Raw genomic sequence first — 16,613 nt, forward strand, 5'->3', positions numbered from 1 at the left:
GTCCTCTGGCTCTGATCCGCCCGGACGCGGTTCGTCCTCCTCTTAGTGTGTACTCAGCGGTGTGTTTACTGCTGGAGGATGTCAGGGTTTGTGTTCCCTGCTTCTGCCAACCGGAGAGCCGAGGTAACGGGGCTGGGCTCGGGACGGGGGGGGGCGGCTTTGAAGTTCCGTCGAAAGACGGACGAAACAAAAGCAGAGGCTGTCAGCGCCTTCACTCGGCGCGGCCGTCAGAGCACAGCGAGCTGTTCAGACAGACCCCGGCTCCTCCCTCCTCCTCCTACCCTGCTCCCTCCTAACTCCTCCCGCCTCCTCCTCCCTCCTCCCTCCTCCTGCTCCCAGCACTCAGGAGACAGACGTGTTGGGGCTGGAGGGTGGATTAAGACTGCTGCGGAGCAGGTAGGGGTTAGACAGTACAGAGACAGGTCGTTAAGGAGCAGGTAGGGGTTAGACAGTACAGAGACAGGTCGTTAAGGAGCAGGTAGGGGTTGGACAGTACAGAGACAGGTCATTAAGGAGCAGGTAGGGGTTAGACAGTACAGAGACAGGTCATTAAGGAGCAGGTAGGGGTTAGACAGTACAGAGACAGGTCATTAAGGAGCAGGTAGGGGTTAGACAGTACAGAGAGGTCATTAAGGAGCAGGTAGGGGTTAGACAGTACAGAGACAGGTCATTAAGGAGCAGGTAGCGGTTAGACAGTACAGAGACAGGTCGTTAAGGAGCAGGTAGGGGTTAGACAGTACAGAGACAGGTCATTAAGGAGCAGGTAGGGGTTAGACAGTACATACAGGTCATTAAGGAGCAGGTAGGGGTTAGACAGTACAGAGACAGGTCGTTAAGGAGCAGGTAGGGGTTAGACAGTACAGAGACAGGTCATTAAGGAGCAGGTAGGGGTTAGACAGTACATACAGGTCATTAAGGAGCAGGTAGGGGTTAGACAGTACAGAGACAGGTCATTAAGGAGCAGGTAGGGGTTAGACAGTACAGAGACAGGTCGTTAAGGAGCAGGTAGGGGTTGGACAGTACAGAGACAGGTCATTAAGGAGCAGGTAGGGGTTAGACAGTACAGAGACAGGTCGTTAAAGAGCAGGTAGGGGTTAGACAGTACAGAGACAGGTCATTAAGGAGCAGGTAGAGGTTAGACAGTACATACAGGTCATTAAGGAGCAGGTAGGGGTTAGACAGTACAGAGACAGGTCATTAAGGAGCAGGTAGGGTCTAGACAGTACATACAGGTCATTAAGGAGCAGGTAGGGCTTAGACAGTACAGAGACAGGTCATTAAGGAGCAGGTAGGGGTTAGACAGTACAGAGACAGGTCATTAAGGAGCAGGTATGGGTTAGATAGCACAGAGATGGTTGGGTTGCTAGGTAGATGCTAATGGCCTGTTAGCATGCTGCTAGTGGGCTGCTGGATTAGATACTAGCAGGCTGTTAGCATGCTGCTAGCCACTACAGAAGAAGCTTTGATTCGCCCGTAACAAATTGAAAGCATTGGTTCTGCTCACGTTCAGCCGGGTTTAATTCCCCCTCCATTACCAACAGCTTCTACACACTCATGAAATACACAGCAATGTCAAAACATACGCATTAGTACCAGAGATGTGAGTGTGTACTCATAAAGTACACACAGATTTGAGAGTATACTGATAAAGTACACAGAGATTTGAGAGTGTTATGATAAAGTAGACACATATACGGGAGTGTCTGTGTCTACTCAGAATACTCAGACGTGTTTAACTGTGCTCTGTACAGTACTGCGTGTAAGAGGCTGTTAACATGTGGTTCTGATAAAAGCGTCTGAACCTGAAGTCTACAGAGGAGAACCGGAGCGATTACACAGAGAGAGAGAGAGCGAGCGAGCGAGCGAGCGAGAGAGAGAGAGAGAGGTACTGGAACAAGAGCTGAGGAAGAGGAGGTGAGGATGAAGGACATGGAGATCCAGACAATGAAGACTGAGGAAGACTAGACCGATGAGGACTAGACTGATGAAGGCTAGACCGATGAAGACGAGGCTGATGAAGACTAGACCGATGAAGGCTAGACCGATGAAGACGAGGCTGATGAAGACTAGACTGATGAAGACGAGGCTGATGAAGACTAGACTGATGAAGACGAGGCTGATGAAGACTAGACTGCAAGAACTGCAGTTCAGTTCTACAGTACTACATTACCAGCGAGGAGTATTGCAGTATTAGGGATGTGGACTTCAGTACCAGTGGTGCACACTCATCACTAGTAGTACTACTCACTATTACAAATATAAATGGAAACACAGAACGTATACACACACAACACACACAGAACATATACACACAAACACACCCACACGCCCACAATCAAAGACACACAGATACATTCAGACACACCAACACACATGCAAGCATACCTACACACACACACACACACATGCCTTTCCACACATACAATACATACAATTCACATAGTCAGATCTAGACGTTCAAAGAAAAGCCTACACACACACACACACACACACACACACACACACACACACACACACACACACACACACACACACACACACACACACACACACACAGGTGCAGAACGAGTTTGTAAGCATATTGTGTACTGGTTGGAGCAACGTGAAGCCCGGTCCCTAGCTTCCTAGGATCCTAGCTTCCTAGGTTCCTTGGCCCCTGGTTTTCTCTGTTCCTCGTCTCTTTTGCTTCTTGGTTCCTAGGTCCCTCCCCTCCTAGGACCTAGCCTTCTAGGTCCTAGCCTCCTAGGTCCCTCCCCTCCTAGGTCCCTCCCCTCCTAGGACCTAGCCATCTAGGTCCTAGCCTCCTAGGTCCCTCCCCTCCTAGGACCTAGCCTTCTAGGTCCTAGCCTCCTAGGTCCCTCCCCTCCTAGGTCCCTCCCCTCCTAGGACCTAGCCTTCTAAGACCTTCTTAGTGGGGGAGGAAGATGACCTGTGTTACGGGGGGGGAGGAAGCTGACCTGTGTTACGGGGGGTGGGAGGAAAATGACCTGTGTTACGGGGGGGGAGGAAGATGACCTGTGTTACGGGGGGTGGGAGGAAGATGACCTGTGTTACGGGGGGTGGGTGGGGGGGGAAGCTGGTCTGAATCAACAGCAGCGCCACAGAGAAGCTATTGTGCTTTTGGTCTCCGTCCCGCCGGCCTGCGCACGGCGGCACGCTGGCGAACATTAACCCGCCCCGGGACTTCTGGACCCCTCCCCTCCCCGGGACCCCTCCCCACCCCGGGACCCCTGGAGGGAGCGGGGGGGGGGGGTCGGTGGTGAGGTCACCCTGCCAGAAGGCGCTCCTGTGCCGGGCGACACCAGCAGGGGACATGCCCGACTTAAGGCCATGGAAACGCCAATGTAGGAGGACTGAGCCGCACCAGTCAAGACCAGTAGATACCTGAGAGCCCAGTAGAGACCAGTAGATACCAGCGAGACCAGTAGAGTACAGTAGAGACCATCAGAGACCTTTAGAGACCAGTAGAGACCATCAGAGACCAGTAGAGACCGTAGGGACAAACAGAGACCAGTAGAGATCAGTAGAGACAGTAGAGAACAGAGATCCATTAGAGAGACCAGGCGGGAGACCAGTAGAGACCGGTAGAGACAGTGGGGACCAACAGAGACCAGTAGAGATCAGTAGAGACAGGAGAGACCATGGATCCATTAGAAAGACCAGGAGAGAGAACAGTAGAGACCAGTAGAGACCAGAAAGACCAGTAGAGACCAGCAGAGTCCAGCTGTCAGGCTGAGCTCCATCACTCTACATCTGCAGTGGGTCGGGTGTCGGCTCTGACACCCAGCCGGAGTGTTAATGTGCAGCGTGACATCTGGGACAGACGGCGACCCGGCGGGTTCCTCCCGTCGTAACACGACTCCGTCATGTTTCATCTGCCCCCGTCACTCTCCCTCACTCTCTCCCCCCCCACATCTCCATCTATCCCCGTCTCACTCTCTCCCCCCCACATCTCCATCTATCCCCGTCTCACTCTCTCCCTCCCACATGTCTCTCCATCTATCCCGGTCTCACTCTCTCTCCCCTCTAACTCTTGCGGCCAACCGACCCTAACGTGCTTCATCGATGAAGACGGTGTCTTCATGTTGACAGAGCCTGACCCCCCATGTCTCTGTGGGGGTCCACCAACAGAAGGCTGGTCCCGGCCTGTTCCCGGTCCACCAACAGAAGGCTAGTTTAGACCTGTTCCTGGTCCACCAACAGAAGGCTAGTCCAGACCTGTTCCTGGTCCACCAACAGAAGGCTAGTCCAGACCGGTTCCTGTTCCTGCACTCAGACTGACCCCACCAACCCTCACCATTCATCTGGTGAAACACCATCGCGGACAGAAAGATAAACTGCAGAATGTCTTTCCAGCAGAGGAGTGGAAAGGCTGCTCCTTCATATCAGGATCTCCTCAGGTTCCCCGGACGTCTCGACACCAACAAAGAGCTCTAATTAGAGCTTCCAGTCCTGGCATCTGGGGGCAGGATTGGGTGTCAGGTCTGTCCCCACGCCCCTTGCTAGGCCCAGACCGGCTGCAATCACAGGGTCTTAAGGCTGGGTTTAATGTTGGATCTACTTAGGCCAGGTTCCTAGATCCTCGACCAGGAGCAAGAACCAAGACCACGTACCGGGACTGTAACAAGGCCTTACCTTTTTGAAGTACACCCTAATGTGAACAGCAAACGGAGAAGTGTTTCCCAGACGAGACCAGGCAAGCTGTTGTGTGTCCAACATGGCTGCCAGGACATTCCAACAGATTAATATTGATCACGCTGTCTTGATGTATCAGGAGATAACATCCTCCTGCAACGCCAGACGTCCTGTTTCCCACTGGAGACGCTTCAGGAACTCTCCTTTAGGTCAATCTGAACTAAGAGTGGGAAATACCCAGTTTGTCACATTGTGTTTTTATAGAGGAGAGTAATTCATATATCACCAGCCTCATGTGTTCATAGAGAACATATATCACCAGCATCATGTGTTCAAGGAGGAAAGTACTTCAAATATCACAGCATCATGTGTTCATAGAGGACTTCACCAAGCAGATATTGCAGTGAGACAGAACAAAGTACAGTAACCTTATTGGCCTGAGGCGTCACAACCACCGTTTGAGGGTCTACTTAATCCTGGGCTCTAGTTTATTCAGTTTTCCGAGAGACAGAGAGACAGAGAGAGACAGAGACAGAGAGACAGAGAGACAGAGAGAGAGAGACAGAGAGAGACAGAGACAGAGACAGAGAGACAGAGACAGAGGCAGAGAGAGAGAGAGAGAGAGACAGAGAGAGAGAGAGAGACAGAGAGACAGAGAGACAGAGAGAGAGAGACAAAGACAGAGGCAGAGAGAGAGAGAGAGAGAGAGAGAGAGAGACAGAGAGACAGAGACAGAGAGAGCGAGAGAGAGTCCTGCAGCCTGCACCAGGTCAGGGTTCCCAGAGTGAGGTTAGATCTATGTATCTGTATACTGTACTAGTATATCGCTCCCTAATGTCGACCTAAAATGTGATCAGTTCAACGTTCTCCTAACGTCCTGCATCTCCTCCCCACTCTGAAAGAGGGGTAAACACCCACCCCGGTGCTACCAAGAGGAACCAGACCAGCACAACACTGCGGACCAGAGGGTGAGGTCTGGGTTCAGCAGAGTTCCAGCGCTCTAATAATGGCCATTAATATTTAATGAGGTCATCTCCCAGACACGCCAGACGGCTCTCAGCTGTGGAGGGTTAGGAGCTCAGGGCTCGGAGCGGGGAGAGGGCACGGCGGAGCCTTTAGCCGTTATTAAACCTGCAGACGGGATTCATTTCCCTGAGAGGGGAGCCCCACTCTCTGGTTACCCCCCCGACAGCCACGCGGTCCAGCTGTCAGCTCCACTCCTCCACCCTCCTCCTCCTCCTCCTTACACCTCCTCTTCTCCACCTCCTCCTCTTCCTCCACCCTCCTCCTCTCCACCTCTTCCACCCTCCTCCTCCTCCTCCTCCTCCTCCTCCTCCCAGCCACGTCCTCCGCCACCCTTCTCCTCCTCCTCCTTCCACCTCCTCCTCTCCGCCTCCACCCTTCTCCTCTCCTTTCCTCTGTTCTCCCCATCATCTCCTCTCCTCTCCTCCCCACATCCTCCCCCTCTCCTTTCCTCTCCTCTCTTTTCCTCTCCTCATCTTCTTGCTTCTCCTCAACCTCTCTCCTCTCCTCATCCTCCCCCTCTCCTTTCCTCTCCTCTCCTTTCCTCTCTTCTCCCCATCATCTCCCCTCTTCTCTCCTCCCCACATCCTCCCCCTCTCCTTTCCTCTCCTCTCCTTTCCTCTCTTCTCCCCATCATCTCCCCTCTCCTCTCCTCCCCACATCCTCCCCCTCTCCTTCCCTCTCCTCTCCTTTCCTCTCCTCTCCTCTCCTCATCCTCTCTCAGTGTATCTGAGGCACCAAGGCCACGCCCTGGTGTTACAGGATGTGAGAAGATGTAGACGGAGCAGGGGGAGACACGCCTGTCTAGTCTATTAAAGATCTGCTTTAGTTTTTGGGAACCCTGAACATTCAAAGTGTGTCGTTGGCTCCTGAGACCAACGGCTGAGGAGGAGACCTAGGGCGGAGCCAGGAGGAGATGACTGCTCCTTTCTAACAGAGCATTGATTTCATCTGAAGTCAATGAACCCATTTAGTTCACATAGAAGGGTCTGCTCTGCCACAGAACGTCAGACGCTGTGTGATTATACTTTAATCTAACTATAATGACCTGTGATAATGGCACGTGTACTAGTCACCTGTTAATCTAACCATGACCCAATAACAGTAAAGGTACCGTATAGTGGGCATTACTCGCAAAACACTGTGTGACTCTAATAATCTGAATTAAAATTATATCAACGGTACATTCATTAGTGTATCCTTTATGCTACAGCAGTATTTTCATCCTGAATGACTAATGCTTATACACACTAGACTTGTGCGTGTGCACATGTGTGTGTGCGTGTGTGTACGCGTGCGCGTGTGCGCGTCAGCTGCTGCCCACGAGCAGCGGCCTGCTCGGTGTGCGTTGGTTCTGTGAATAGCGGGTGTGTTGGGTTACGCCGGCCTCGTATATCACAGCTCCGCTCTGTGAGGTGACATAATGTGGCTAGCAGGCCGCCGGCCGCTCTAACGCTTTCTGGGTCAGCCGCGCTTCCCACTGGTTTAATTGGCTTCCTGGAGAGGAACGGCGTCCGATACTCTGAGCGTCCTGACGGAGAGGACTCAGACCTCACACACAGGCAAGAGACACTAACCAGTCCCTCCAGAAAAACGCGATTATGCGATCGCATAATTCAACGCATAATCAGCCGAAGTCCGCATATTCATGCGGGGGCCGCATTTGTTCAAATATGCCGCACTTTCACCGCATAAATTGCAGATTGCAATAAATTGCAGCCCTGCAAAATATGCAGGGCTTGCATGATTTCATAATCCCCGCATTTTCGTTGCAAAAAAGTCACATATGTCTTAGCAGAAAGTTGAAAAATGTTGCGTTTGCTTCACACAAGGGCAGCCATTTTCCCCTGTTGCTATGGGAACGTTATGAAGTGACGTAATTACGCGACGCGAACGTCATCGAAAAGCTGCATTTTTCGCAAGTTCCCGCATTTTTTCGCAAGTTCCCGCAATTTCATCGCATAAAATTGCATAAATATGCCGCATATTTCATCGCATTTTTTAAGAAAACGTGCTGCATAATCAAGGATTCTTGGCCGCAACAATCACAAAAAAACGCCGCATTTTTCTGGAGGGACTGACTAACCCTGACGAGCCAAGAAGTGCAGAGGACTGAACTAACAACCCTCTGGACGACGATGACCTGATGAGGAGCACCTAACCCCAGCAGGAGGTGAACAGTACTGATGTGGAGCTTCTAACCCCAGCAGGAGGTGAACAGTACTGATGAGGAGCTTCTAACCCCAGCAGGAGGTGAACAGTACTGATGAGGAGCACCTAACCCCAGCAGGAGGTGAACAGTACTGATGAGGAGCACCTAACCCCAGAAGGAGGTGAACAGTACTGATGAGGAGCACCTAACCCCAGCAGGAGGTGAACAGTACTGATGAGGAGCTTCTAACCCTATTATATAAATTGCCAGCCCCGTCTGACCTCCATGCTGACCAATCAGGGCCCAGGAGGAGACGTAGTCTCTCCATGTTGCCACCTGGGGGGGGGGGGTTCTAGATCTCTACACCTGTCACCTGTCAATCTCTGCTGCTGGCCTCCAGATGGACCTGTAGCGCTGGCAACACATGCACACACACAAACACACAAACTCACACCTTTCGCGCTTTAGTGCTGGCGTTTGTTGCCGGGGATGTAGTTCTGTGTAGGTAGGATGTGGTTCTAGTGAGGCGTACCTGACAGGTATTTGTCCTGACAGGTGAAGCTGTCCGCAGGCTGCTAATCTAAGGTCATGTGAGACCTGAGGACATGGCTGTGTCCAACGCTCTGACACAATGTTCTTCAGCTGGAAACACGGGAGACACTATTAAAAACACTGTGTAGTACTGCAGTGCCACAGTACCGTAGCAGAGTAATACTGTAGTACTTATAGCAGAGTTGTACTGTAGTACTCAAATCATGCAGTAGAATGCAGTGCTAAAGCGCTGTTGTTCATAAAAGGGTTTTACCAAGAGGCAGTACTTTTACTATCTTCAAAGAAAGGTAAACTTTAAATATAACATACAGATGTTTAACATAATGAAACATAGATCTATAACATAATGAACCAAAGATATATACATTATGAAACAGATCTATAACATAATGAACCAAAGATATATACATTATGAAACATAGATCTATAACATAATGAACCAAAGATATATACATTATGAAACATAGATCTGTAACATAATGAAACAAAGGCATGTGTTTCTATGTTTTCTTCCTCTGCCACTCATAACGCTGGAAATAGTCTGATGGCCCTGATTGGATGACAGGCTAGAGGGGCGGGGCTTGCAGTAGCCTCAGGCTGTACTTATGGGAGAGTGAAGCTCTTTCTGGATTCAAAGCCATGTTTATCCAGGATGTGGTTTCTCTTCAGCCACAAGTTACACCAGAGTCAGCAGCAGCTGCTGGTCCAACCCCAAAGCAGAGAGGGTTTTGTGCTTGGCTCATGGGTACTACTGGTTTTACGCAGTCCAGTAGAGTCCGGAAGAGACCAATAGAGACTATGAGAGACCAGCAGAAACCTGTAGAGACCAGCAAGTACCAGAAAGACCAATAGAAACTAGTGGAAACCAGTAGAGACTAGGAGAGACAGGTCAACCATGAGACACCAGTAGAGACCAGCTCCCTCTGAGTACTCCTACTCCTATTGCTGCCGCTCCTCCTGTCCTGAACTTCTTGTTAACTCCTCCTCCTCCTCCTCCAGCTCCTCCTCCTCCTCCTCCACCTCCTCCTCCTCCTCCACCTCCTCCACCTCCTCCAGCTCATCCTCCTCCTCCTTTCCATGATTCAGTCATTCAGCAGATTATTTTATCCAATGCCATTTAGAGGGATAATATACAGCAGGTAGGGGTTAGACAGTACAGAGAGAGGTCATTGAGGAGCAGGTAGGGGTTAGACAGTACAGAGACAGGTCATTAAGGAACAGGTAGGGGTTAGACAGTACAGAGACAGGTCATTGAGGAGCAGGTAGGGGTTAGACAGTACAGAGACGGGTCATTAAGGAGCAGGTAGGGGTTAGACAGTACAGAGACAGGTCATTAAGGAGCGGGTAGGGGTAAGACAGTACAGAGACAGGTCCTTAAGGAGATGGTAGGGGCTAGACTGTCAGAGAACATGATCTTACTTATCTCTTAACCTCAAATGTCAGCTGGGCCCTTTCTACTCGCATTGAGACAGGAAGGAAGCTCCTGAGCCTGGAGGTGAAATAAAGCATGTCTTCTTTCTACTGGCCTTGTAGTTCGTCAACAGAGAGATCTTCATCCCCTGTGACTGATTGGATGCGGCCAGGCGAGCGTTTGCTGTTGTGCTGCCAACTACTCTGATTAACTGCATATTTCTGCCTTCATCTTCAAACCCATCAATCACCCGCTGGGCCTCCTCAGCTGAAGGCTGAGACATCTCAACCCCTGAGCCTCCTCAGCTGAGGAGGGTTAGCAGGAGGTCCTGAGACTCCAGGCCTGGCGTGGAACCATGGCTGAGCTGTATGTCAGATCATTAAAACACGTCTTGCTATATTTAACCAGACTCAGTATGCTGGCCTCCTCCAGGGAGACCAGCCCCTCCACGCCCACAATAAACACAAACACGTGGTCTACAACGGAGCAAACTCAAACCAGGGCCAGGTCTATGTGAGCTACGTGCTAACGTGTGGAGCCTCATGCTAACAGCTAGATCCTTCGATGAGTGGAGCTGAGATCGGACCTTGTAGGGGAAAGAGAGGCTGGGAGAGTTTGAGCTGGAGGGCTCTCTCTCTCTCTCTCTCTCTCTCTCTCTCTCTCTCTCTCTCTCTCTCTCTCTCTCCTGTGTGGTCTGCTGTTCTCTGTAATGTGGCGTGCTACTCTAACCCACCCTATTTAAACTATGTACACAGCTCCAGGAACCATTGACACTGAGCACTGCAGCCTGTCCACCGCGTGCCTGTTGGCACGCGGTGGACAGGCTGCAGTGCTCAGTGTCAATGGTTCCCCCCCCCCCCCCCCCCCCCACAGGGGGGGGGGGCACTACCCCTCGTAGTTGAATACAAGCCGGCTCGTAGAGCACTAGTACGAGTGTAGTACTAGTGTTAGTACTTGAAGTACCTCTGGGAAGGTACTTCAAGTACTCCTCCATCACTCAGAGGAGGTGGAGGTTCAGAAACAACTCCCACACTCAGGTTAAACCCCACCTACACCCCCACCCCCTGACTCCTCCCCCCAGGTCAGACACCACCTCCACCACCTCCACCTCCTGACTCCTCCCCCCAGGTCAGACACCACCTCCACCCCCACCTTCTGACTTCTCCCCCCAGGTCAAACCCCACCCTGAGAGTACTGCATGTCCAGCTGCTGGAGACATCCCATAATATGTTCTGAGAGGAAGCAACAGCACACACGCAGGCACGCACACACACACCTTGAAGCAATAAACGACTTGATTGCCTAATGACCAGCCCTATCCGCAAATCACTTAGAATGTTTCGTTCTTCTCCCCCCACCTGACCCTCAGCCGAGGGTTTGTACTCAGGAGGTTCTCTACCTCACCAACAGAACGTCAGGAGGTTCTCTCCCTCACTAGCAAAACTCACAGCCTGCTGAGGGGTTCGGATCAGCGGTGGGGCGCGCGGCCCGGGGCGCGTCCCCGCTATGAATGGGGTCTTTCTGTAAACACAGGGGAGACTCCCCGGGGGCGGGGGGGCTCGGAGGGGTCCCCTAAGCACACACGGCTAACTCGCTTTGAAGGTAAAGGATAATTTCCACTTCCTCGGCCGGATAATGCCCTGAACCGACGGAATGAAGCGAACTCTTTCAGGGAGCTCAAAACCGAACCAAGATGTTTTCCTAATGTGGAGGTCTCTTTCAGGAGAACTTTGAAACTTCCTCGACGCGTTGGACTCACCGTTGGCTTCCTTGACGCTAGCTTGGAGGAACTTGGAGCTGAGGTCCGCGTCGACTGCTGATCCACAGAGCGGGAGCAGCGACGCGAGCAGCAGGAAGAGCAGGAGGTTCATTTGGAGTCAGATGGTCTCTGGTCCGGGAGATGATCAGATGTTCTGCAGGGCACGGAGGGGACGCAGCCGGTCGGGTTCCGGACACATCTGGAGCAGACACATGTGGGGGACAATGACCCGCATAATCCAGTCGATGGTCGCAGCAGACCTCCGGGTAGAGACGGGAGAAGTGTGGGCCGGTAGTTCCAGTCTCGTATCTCTCTAAACTCAAGCTCCTCGCTCCTCGCTGCTCCCGTGGCGCACCTGTCTGCTGCGTAAAGTTGTGTTCAAGTTGAGGAAACTTTACGCGCTGTTCACTGTGTTGAACCACAGAGCTGGGGACACATACTGCACGCACGGCAGAAACGAAACTCAACGCGGTGAAGTGGACCTCCTCCCGTCTCCAGATCCAGACCGAAAGCTCCAGACCTCCCAGTAATCCAGTAGAAGGCGGAGAGAGAGCACTGGGAACACTGGGAACCCCGCCTCTGTTATCAGAAGACGCAGTCTGAGATAAGCTGTCGCTGGTTGGTGGAGCTGCTGCCGACTAAGCGGACAACAGGTGCGGTCCAGCGCGAGCCCGCCTCCCGAGGACACACCCTGGGCCCCGCCGCGGGTGTGGGCGGGTCCCTTGGTGCGGGGGGGCGGGTCCCTGGGCGCCACGCCGATAACGGGGAGCAGGAACATGTTGATAACATGGACCAGGAGCAGAAGTCAACAGAAACGTTCACATTGTATTTCAGAGATCTATTGCCCTTTTCTTTATGAAAATGGCAAAGGCCTACAGAATCCGTATAGAATTAAAGAAAAGAAAAGTCTGAAGGCAGAAGTCGTGAAGCAACACTTTAATCAGTTTAATTATGTTATGCTTGGTTGTATCCATCTCATTGAGATTATTTAGACCAATGTGAAATGAGCTTTAGTGATTTGACTAATTCACGTTCTTTGATTTACTTTATAGAGTTCTGGGTGAGTCTGTGGACATCGGGAGCTTTTGAACATCTGGACTTCATTCTGATCCATCCATTGTGCATTGTGTGTGTAGACTGTGTATTTCTAGTAAAGTGTAATAACTGTAATTGATCAAGTTGATCCTCTCTCTACCGGTGTTCCAGTCTCCTGAAGCTGAAGTTGTGGTCAGCATCACTCTTACATTTCTTACAAAGCTGTCCTACGTTTCCGCGTTGTGTTACAGCCTAGAACACAAACGGGCGTTGTGCATATCCTGGAATACCAAATCGTTTCTAACGCTACCTGTTCATCGGGTTGGCTGGCGCTAGCTTCAAAAGGGCTTTGGAACGAATGCTAAATAGGGTCAGGGTTAGCTAACCCGTATACAACCTAAAACAATGGCAAGTGGTCACATGTGGGAGCTATCCCGGAGCCCCTGACCCGACCTGCACCTCCTGGCATGGGGGGAGATCCCACCACGGTGGGGGTTTGGATGTGAGTCCTGATGTGTGTGAATGTGAGTAGGAATGTGCGAGCGAATAGGTGAATGTGAGCCGATACTGGTCCAGCCACACAGGTAGAGAAAGGGCTTGATCTTTGCATTCCACTCGCCACGTACATTATCCGTCAATTCGTCCGTTCATGCCTTCATCTTTGAATGAATCACCTGATTAATTCATCCCTCCATCCAAGTAGGATGACCTCACAGCCTGCGGGCCGCGGCCTCCCATGCCGCCAGAGGCTCGTCTGGGAGGAAACGCTGAAAGTTTCCTCAATTTGTCAAATCAAACGGTGCCGCTCACTCCCCCCCCCCCCTTCCGCTACTCATTTCCTCCTGCCACGCTTCATCTGGGACCCTCCCCCCTCCTCCCCAGACCCATCAGAGGCAGCGGACATATTGAAGTCGTCAGGAGCCGTGATTCAACGCTAAAGAAATGTCCAGAACCCTCCCGGAATGGGGAAACCCCTCCGTAACCCTGCCAGGACCAACCAGGACCGGACCCCCAGGACCAGGACCCCCAGGACCCCCAACACAAGACCCCAGGAGGTGATGACCAGCTGATGGTCCTACGAGGATTCAGGACTCGATACCGGTGTGTGTGTGTGTGTGTGTGTGTGTGTGTGTGTGTGTGTGTGTGTGTGTGTGTGTTTGAGAAGGTGGAGAATATCACATTCCACGGCTGCACCCTAAACACATGTCAGCGCCTTATATCTCTCTCTCTCTCTCTCTCTCTCTCTCTCTCTCTCTCTCTGTCTCTCTCTGTCTCTCTGTCTCTCAGGGGGGAGAGAGGAGAAGATGGGGGGAGAGGGTTAGGGGGGTAACCCTCCTCCAGCAACACGATTGGTCCAATTAAATATCAGGCTAAATAAATGGAAACAGCTATTCATTTACTTTTACATTTAGTGCATTTAGCTGACGCTTTTATCCAAAGCGACTTACAATAAGTACATTTGTCATAAGAAGTGAAACTATATCGCTGTCGGTACAGTAAAGATGTTCATAAAACCAAGTGCAAGTACTAACAATCCCTAGGCTAACCCATTCCCCGTATTCAGCAGTGATAGCAGCTACTGCAGATGCTACACAATTAAGTACTATGAATAAGTACAACGTACATTAAGTGCATACAATAAGTATGCGTACATTAAGTGCCAGGACGTACAACATACAATGGTGGGCGGAAGGGAATCGATGGCTATGGAGATTTTAGCTGAACTCTGAACAGGTGAGTTTTGAATCTATTGAGCGACTCTACGATCCTGACATCGGCAGGGAGCTCGTTTCACCGCTGAGGTCCCAAAACAGAGAAGAGTTGTGACTTTGCTTGCACTTAGCGATGGCGGTACCAGACGTCCAGCTGACGTCCAGTTTAGCAGAGGGATCAAGCTGGGGGGTATGGCTTGACCGACGCTTGGAGGTCAGCAGGGGCAGTTCCATCGACTGCCTTGTATGCCAGTACCATCATCTTGAATCTGATGCAAGCTACTAGAGTGGAGGTCCCGGAAGAGGGGGTTCACATGGGAGAATTTAGGTAGGTTGAACACGAGGCGCGCTGCCGCGTTCTGGATACGCTGCAAAGGTTTAATCGCAGAGGCAGGGAGTCAAGCCAGGAGCGAGGTGCAGTAGTCGAGGCGGGAGATGACCGGTGCTTGGACTATAGGAGCTGAGCTGCTTCCCTTGTGAGGAAGGGCCGGATCCTGCGGATGTTGTAGAGTGCAAATCTGCAGGATCGGGCCGCCGACGTGATGTTTGCGGTGCAGCATAACTGATTGTCCAGTACCACACCGAGGTTTCTGGCAGTTGGAGAAGGAGATACAGTGATGTTCTCAACAGTGACCAGTAAGTCCATGTGTGGGCAATCTTTCCCTGGTATCAGGAGGAGCTCAGTCTTGTTGAGGTTAAGCCTCAGGTGATGGGCAGTCGTCCAGGTGCTGACGTCTGCCAGACATTCAGATATGCGTGTTGCAGTAAGTTCACCAGATCTGAGCTGGTCGGCCGTCAGACTTTGGACATGAAGTGTGATTGGTGGATGGCAGCGTGGAGATGGGGTGGGTGGGCCTCAGTGTGTATGGATCAATGTAATAGAATGCCGCAATGACTACATCTTCATAATCCCTTCACTGTTTACTCCTGCATATTAAAGACTGTGATGACTAAGCTTCTGTTGAAGCCCTCAGGGTGTTTATGTTGCCCCCTGGTGGTGGGGCAACATGCTGCCCCATGCAGCTACAGCTGCTGGTCTCAGGACCAGTTCTCTGGTCTCTGGTCTCTCTCTGGTCTCTGGTCTCAGATCTCTCTCTGGTCTCTCTCTGGTCTCTAGTCTCTGGTTATGGAAATGATGTCTATAATATAGATGTCTATAATTTAGAGCTATTATATACATAATGTTAGATATACTACACTATAGATAGTGTATATTATATAGTGTGTGTCGATGTAATATGTCTATAATAGATAATGTATATTAGCTAGTAGGCTATTATTACGGGAGCCTATGTCATTCCACAGCTTTCGATCTGGCCATTACATTTCTATTTATCTTGACACAATGAGGACATAAGGAGTCCTTCTCCATCTCCTCTCCACAAGATGCATCATCCGTCCTGGTAAGAGGCGCGGGACTGAGTGTAGCGCGCTGCGTACAGTCCATCCTCACGCAGCTCATCCAGTCACGTGGACCGCCGCCTCGCTGCCCTGACGTCACGGCGGAGCGTGCCTCGTCCGGAGCGCGTGTGTGTGCTACTGATGAGAGTGATGCATGTGCAGCATGCTACTGCGCATGTTGCATGACAGGTACACACCAGCATCCATCTTGGGCTTCGCAAGCGAAAGGGAGCCGCGGGAAACCCAGACAGCCGCCGTAGTTACCCCCCATCGCGACCACCCCGGGTCAGAGAGACCACCTCGAGACCCCCGGGATGTGACTGCAGCCCCTCTGGACCACCGCCCGATGGATAGCCTCGCGCCGCGGCGGGTCAGGAGCGCTCTGTGAACCGTTCAGCTCCATCCGTTCACTCCGACACGAACCGAAGAACGAAACCCAACACGGTAAGCCCTGCTGCGTTATCATCACATCATGTGTTAAAACGGTGCGTCGACGTGAACCGGGTCGGGGATGACGCGTCTGGTTGTCGCCTCTCCCGCACGGTCACCTCCTCTGCTCCTCACCCCTCCTCCTGCGGCTCTCCTCCTCTTCTCCTCTTCTTCTCTTCCTCCTCTCCTCACCCCTCCTCCTCCTCACCCTTCCTCCTCTTCTCCTCCTCTCCTCATCCTCCGCTCCACCTCTCAGTAGGCCGCTTTCACTTCTCGCAGTCTCGTGTGAACTAAGCTACAGGTTGTGTGTGTGTGTGTGTGTGTGTGTGTGTGTGCGTGGATGGGAGGGGGGAGTGTTGGTGTGTGTGGTTGGGGGGGGGAGTGTTGGCTGTGTGTGTGTGTGTATGCTCTGTGTGTGTGTGTGTGTGTGTGTGTGTGTGTTGGGAATATCACTCATCAAGCTGTGATGTAAGCCTTCATGTTTGGAGAGCGATGCATCATGGC

The 16,613-nt window shown here is 51.7% G+C and overlaps 1 protein-coding gene across 1 annotated transcript in view; it reads right to left on the reverse strand.

Moving 5' to 3' along the window:
- pdgfc (platelet derived growth factor c) overlaps positions 1-11,644 on the reverse strand; it is a gene marked incomplete at its 5' end in the record, with an annotated part of 22,577 nt that extends 10,933 nt beyond the window's left edge. Inside the window, one exon of the mRNA XM_079744828.1 lies at positions 11,533-11,644. Within this exon, the coding sequence (XP_079600954.1) occupies positions 11,533-11,644 (112 nt within the window). The remainder of the gene's footprint in view (positions 1-11,532) is intronic.
- Between the last annotated feature and the right edge of the window lie 4,969 nt (positions 11,645-16,613).

Source organism: Pollachius pollachius, assembly GCF_949987615.1.
Source record: "Pollachius pollachius genome assembly, chromosome: 10".
NCBI lineage: Eukaryota > Metazoa > Chordata > Actinopteri > Gadiformes > Gadidae > Pollachius > Pollachius pollachius.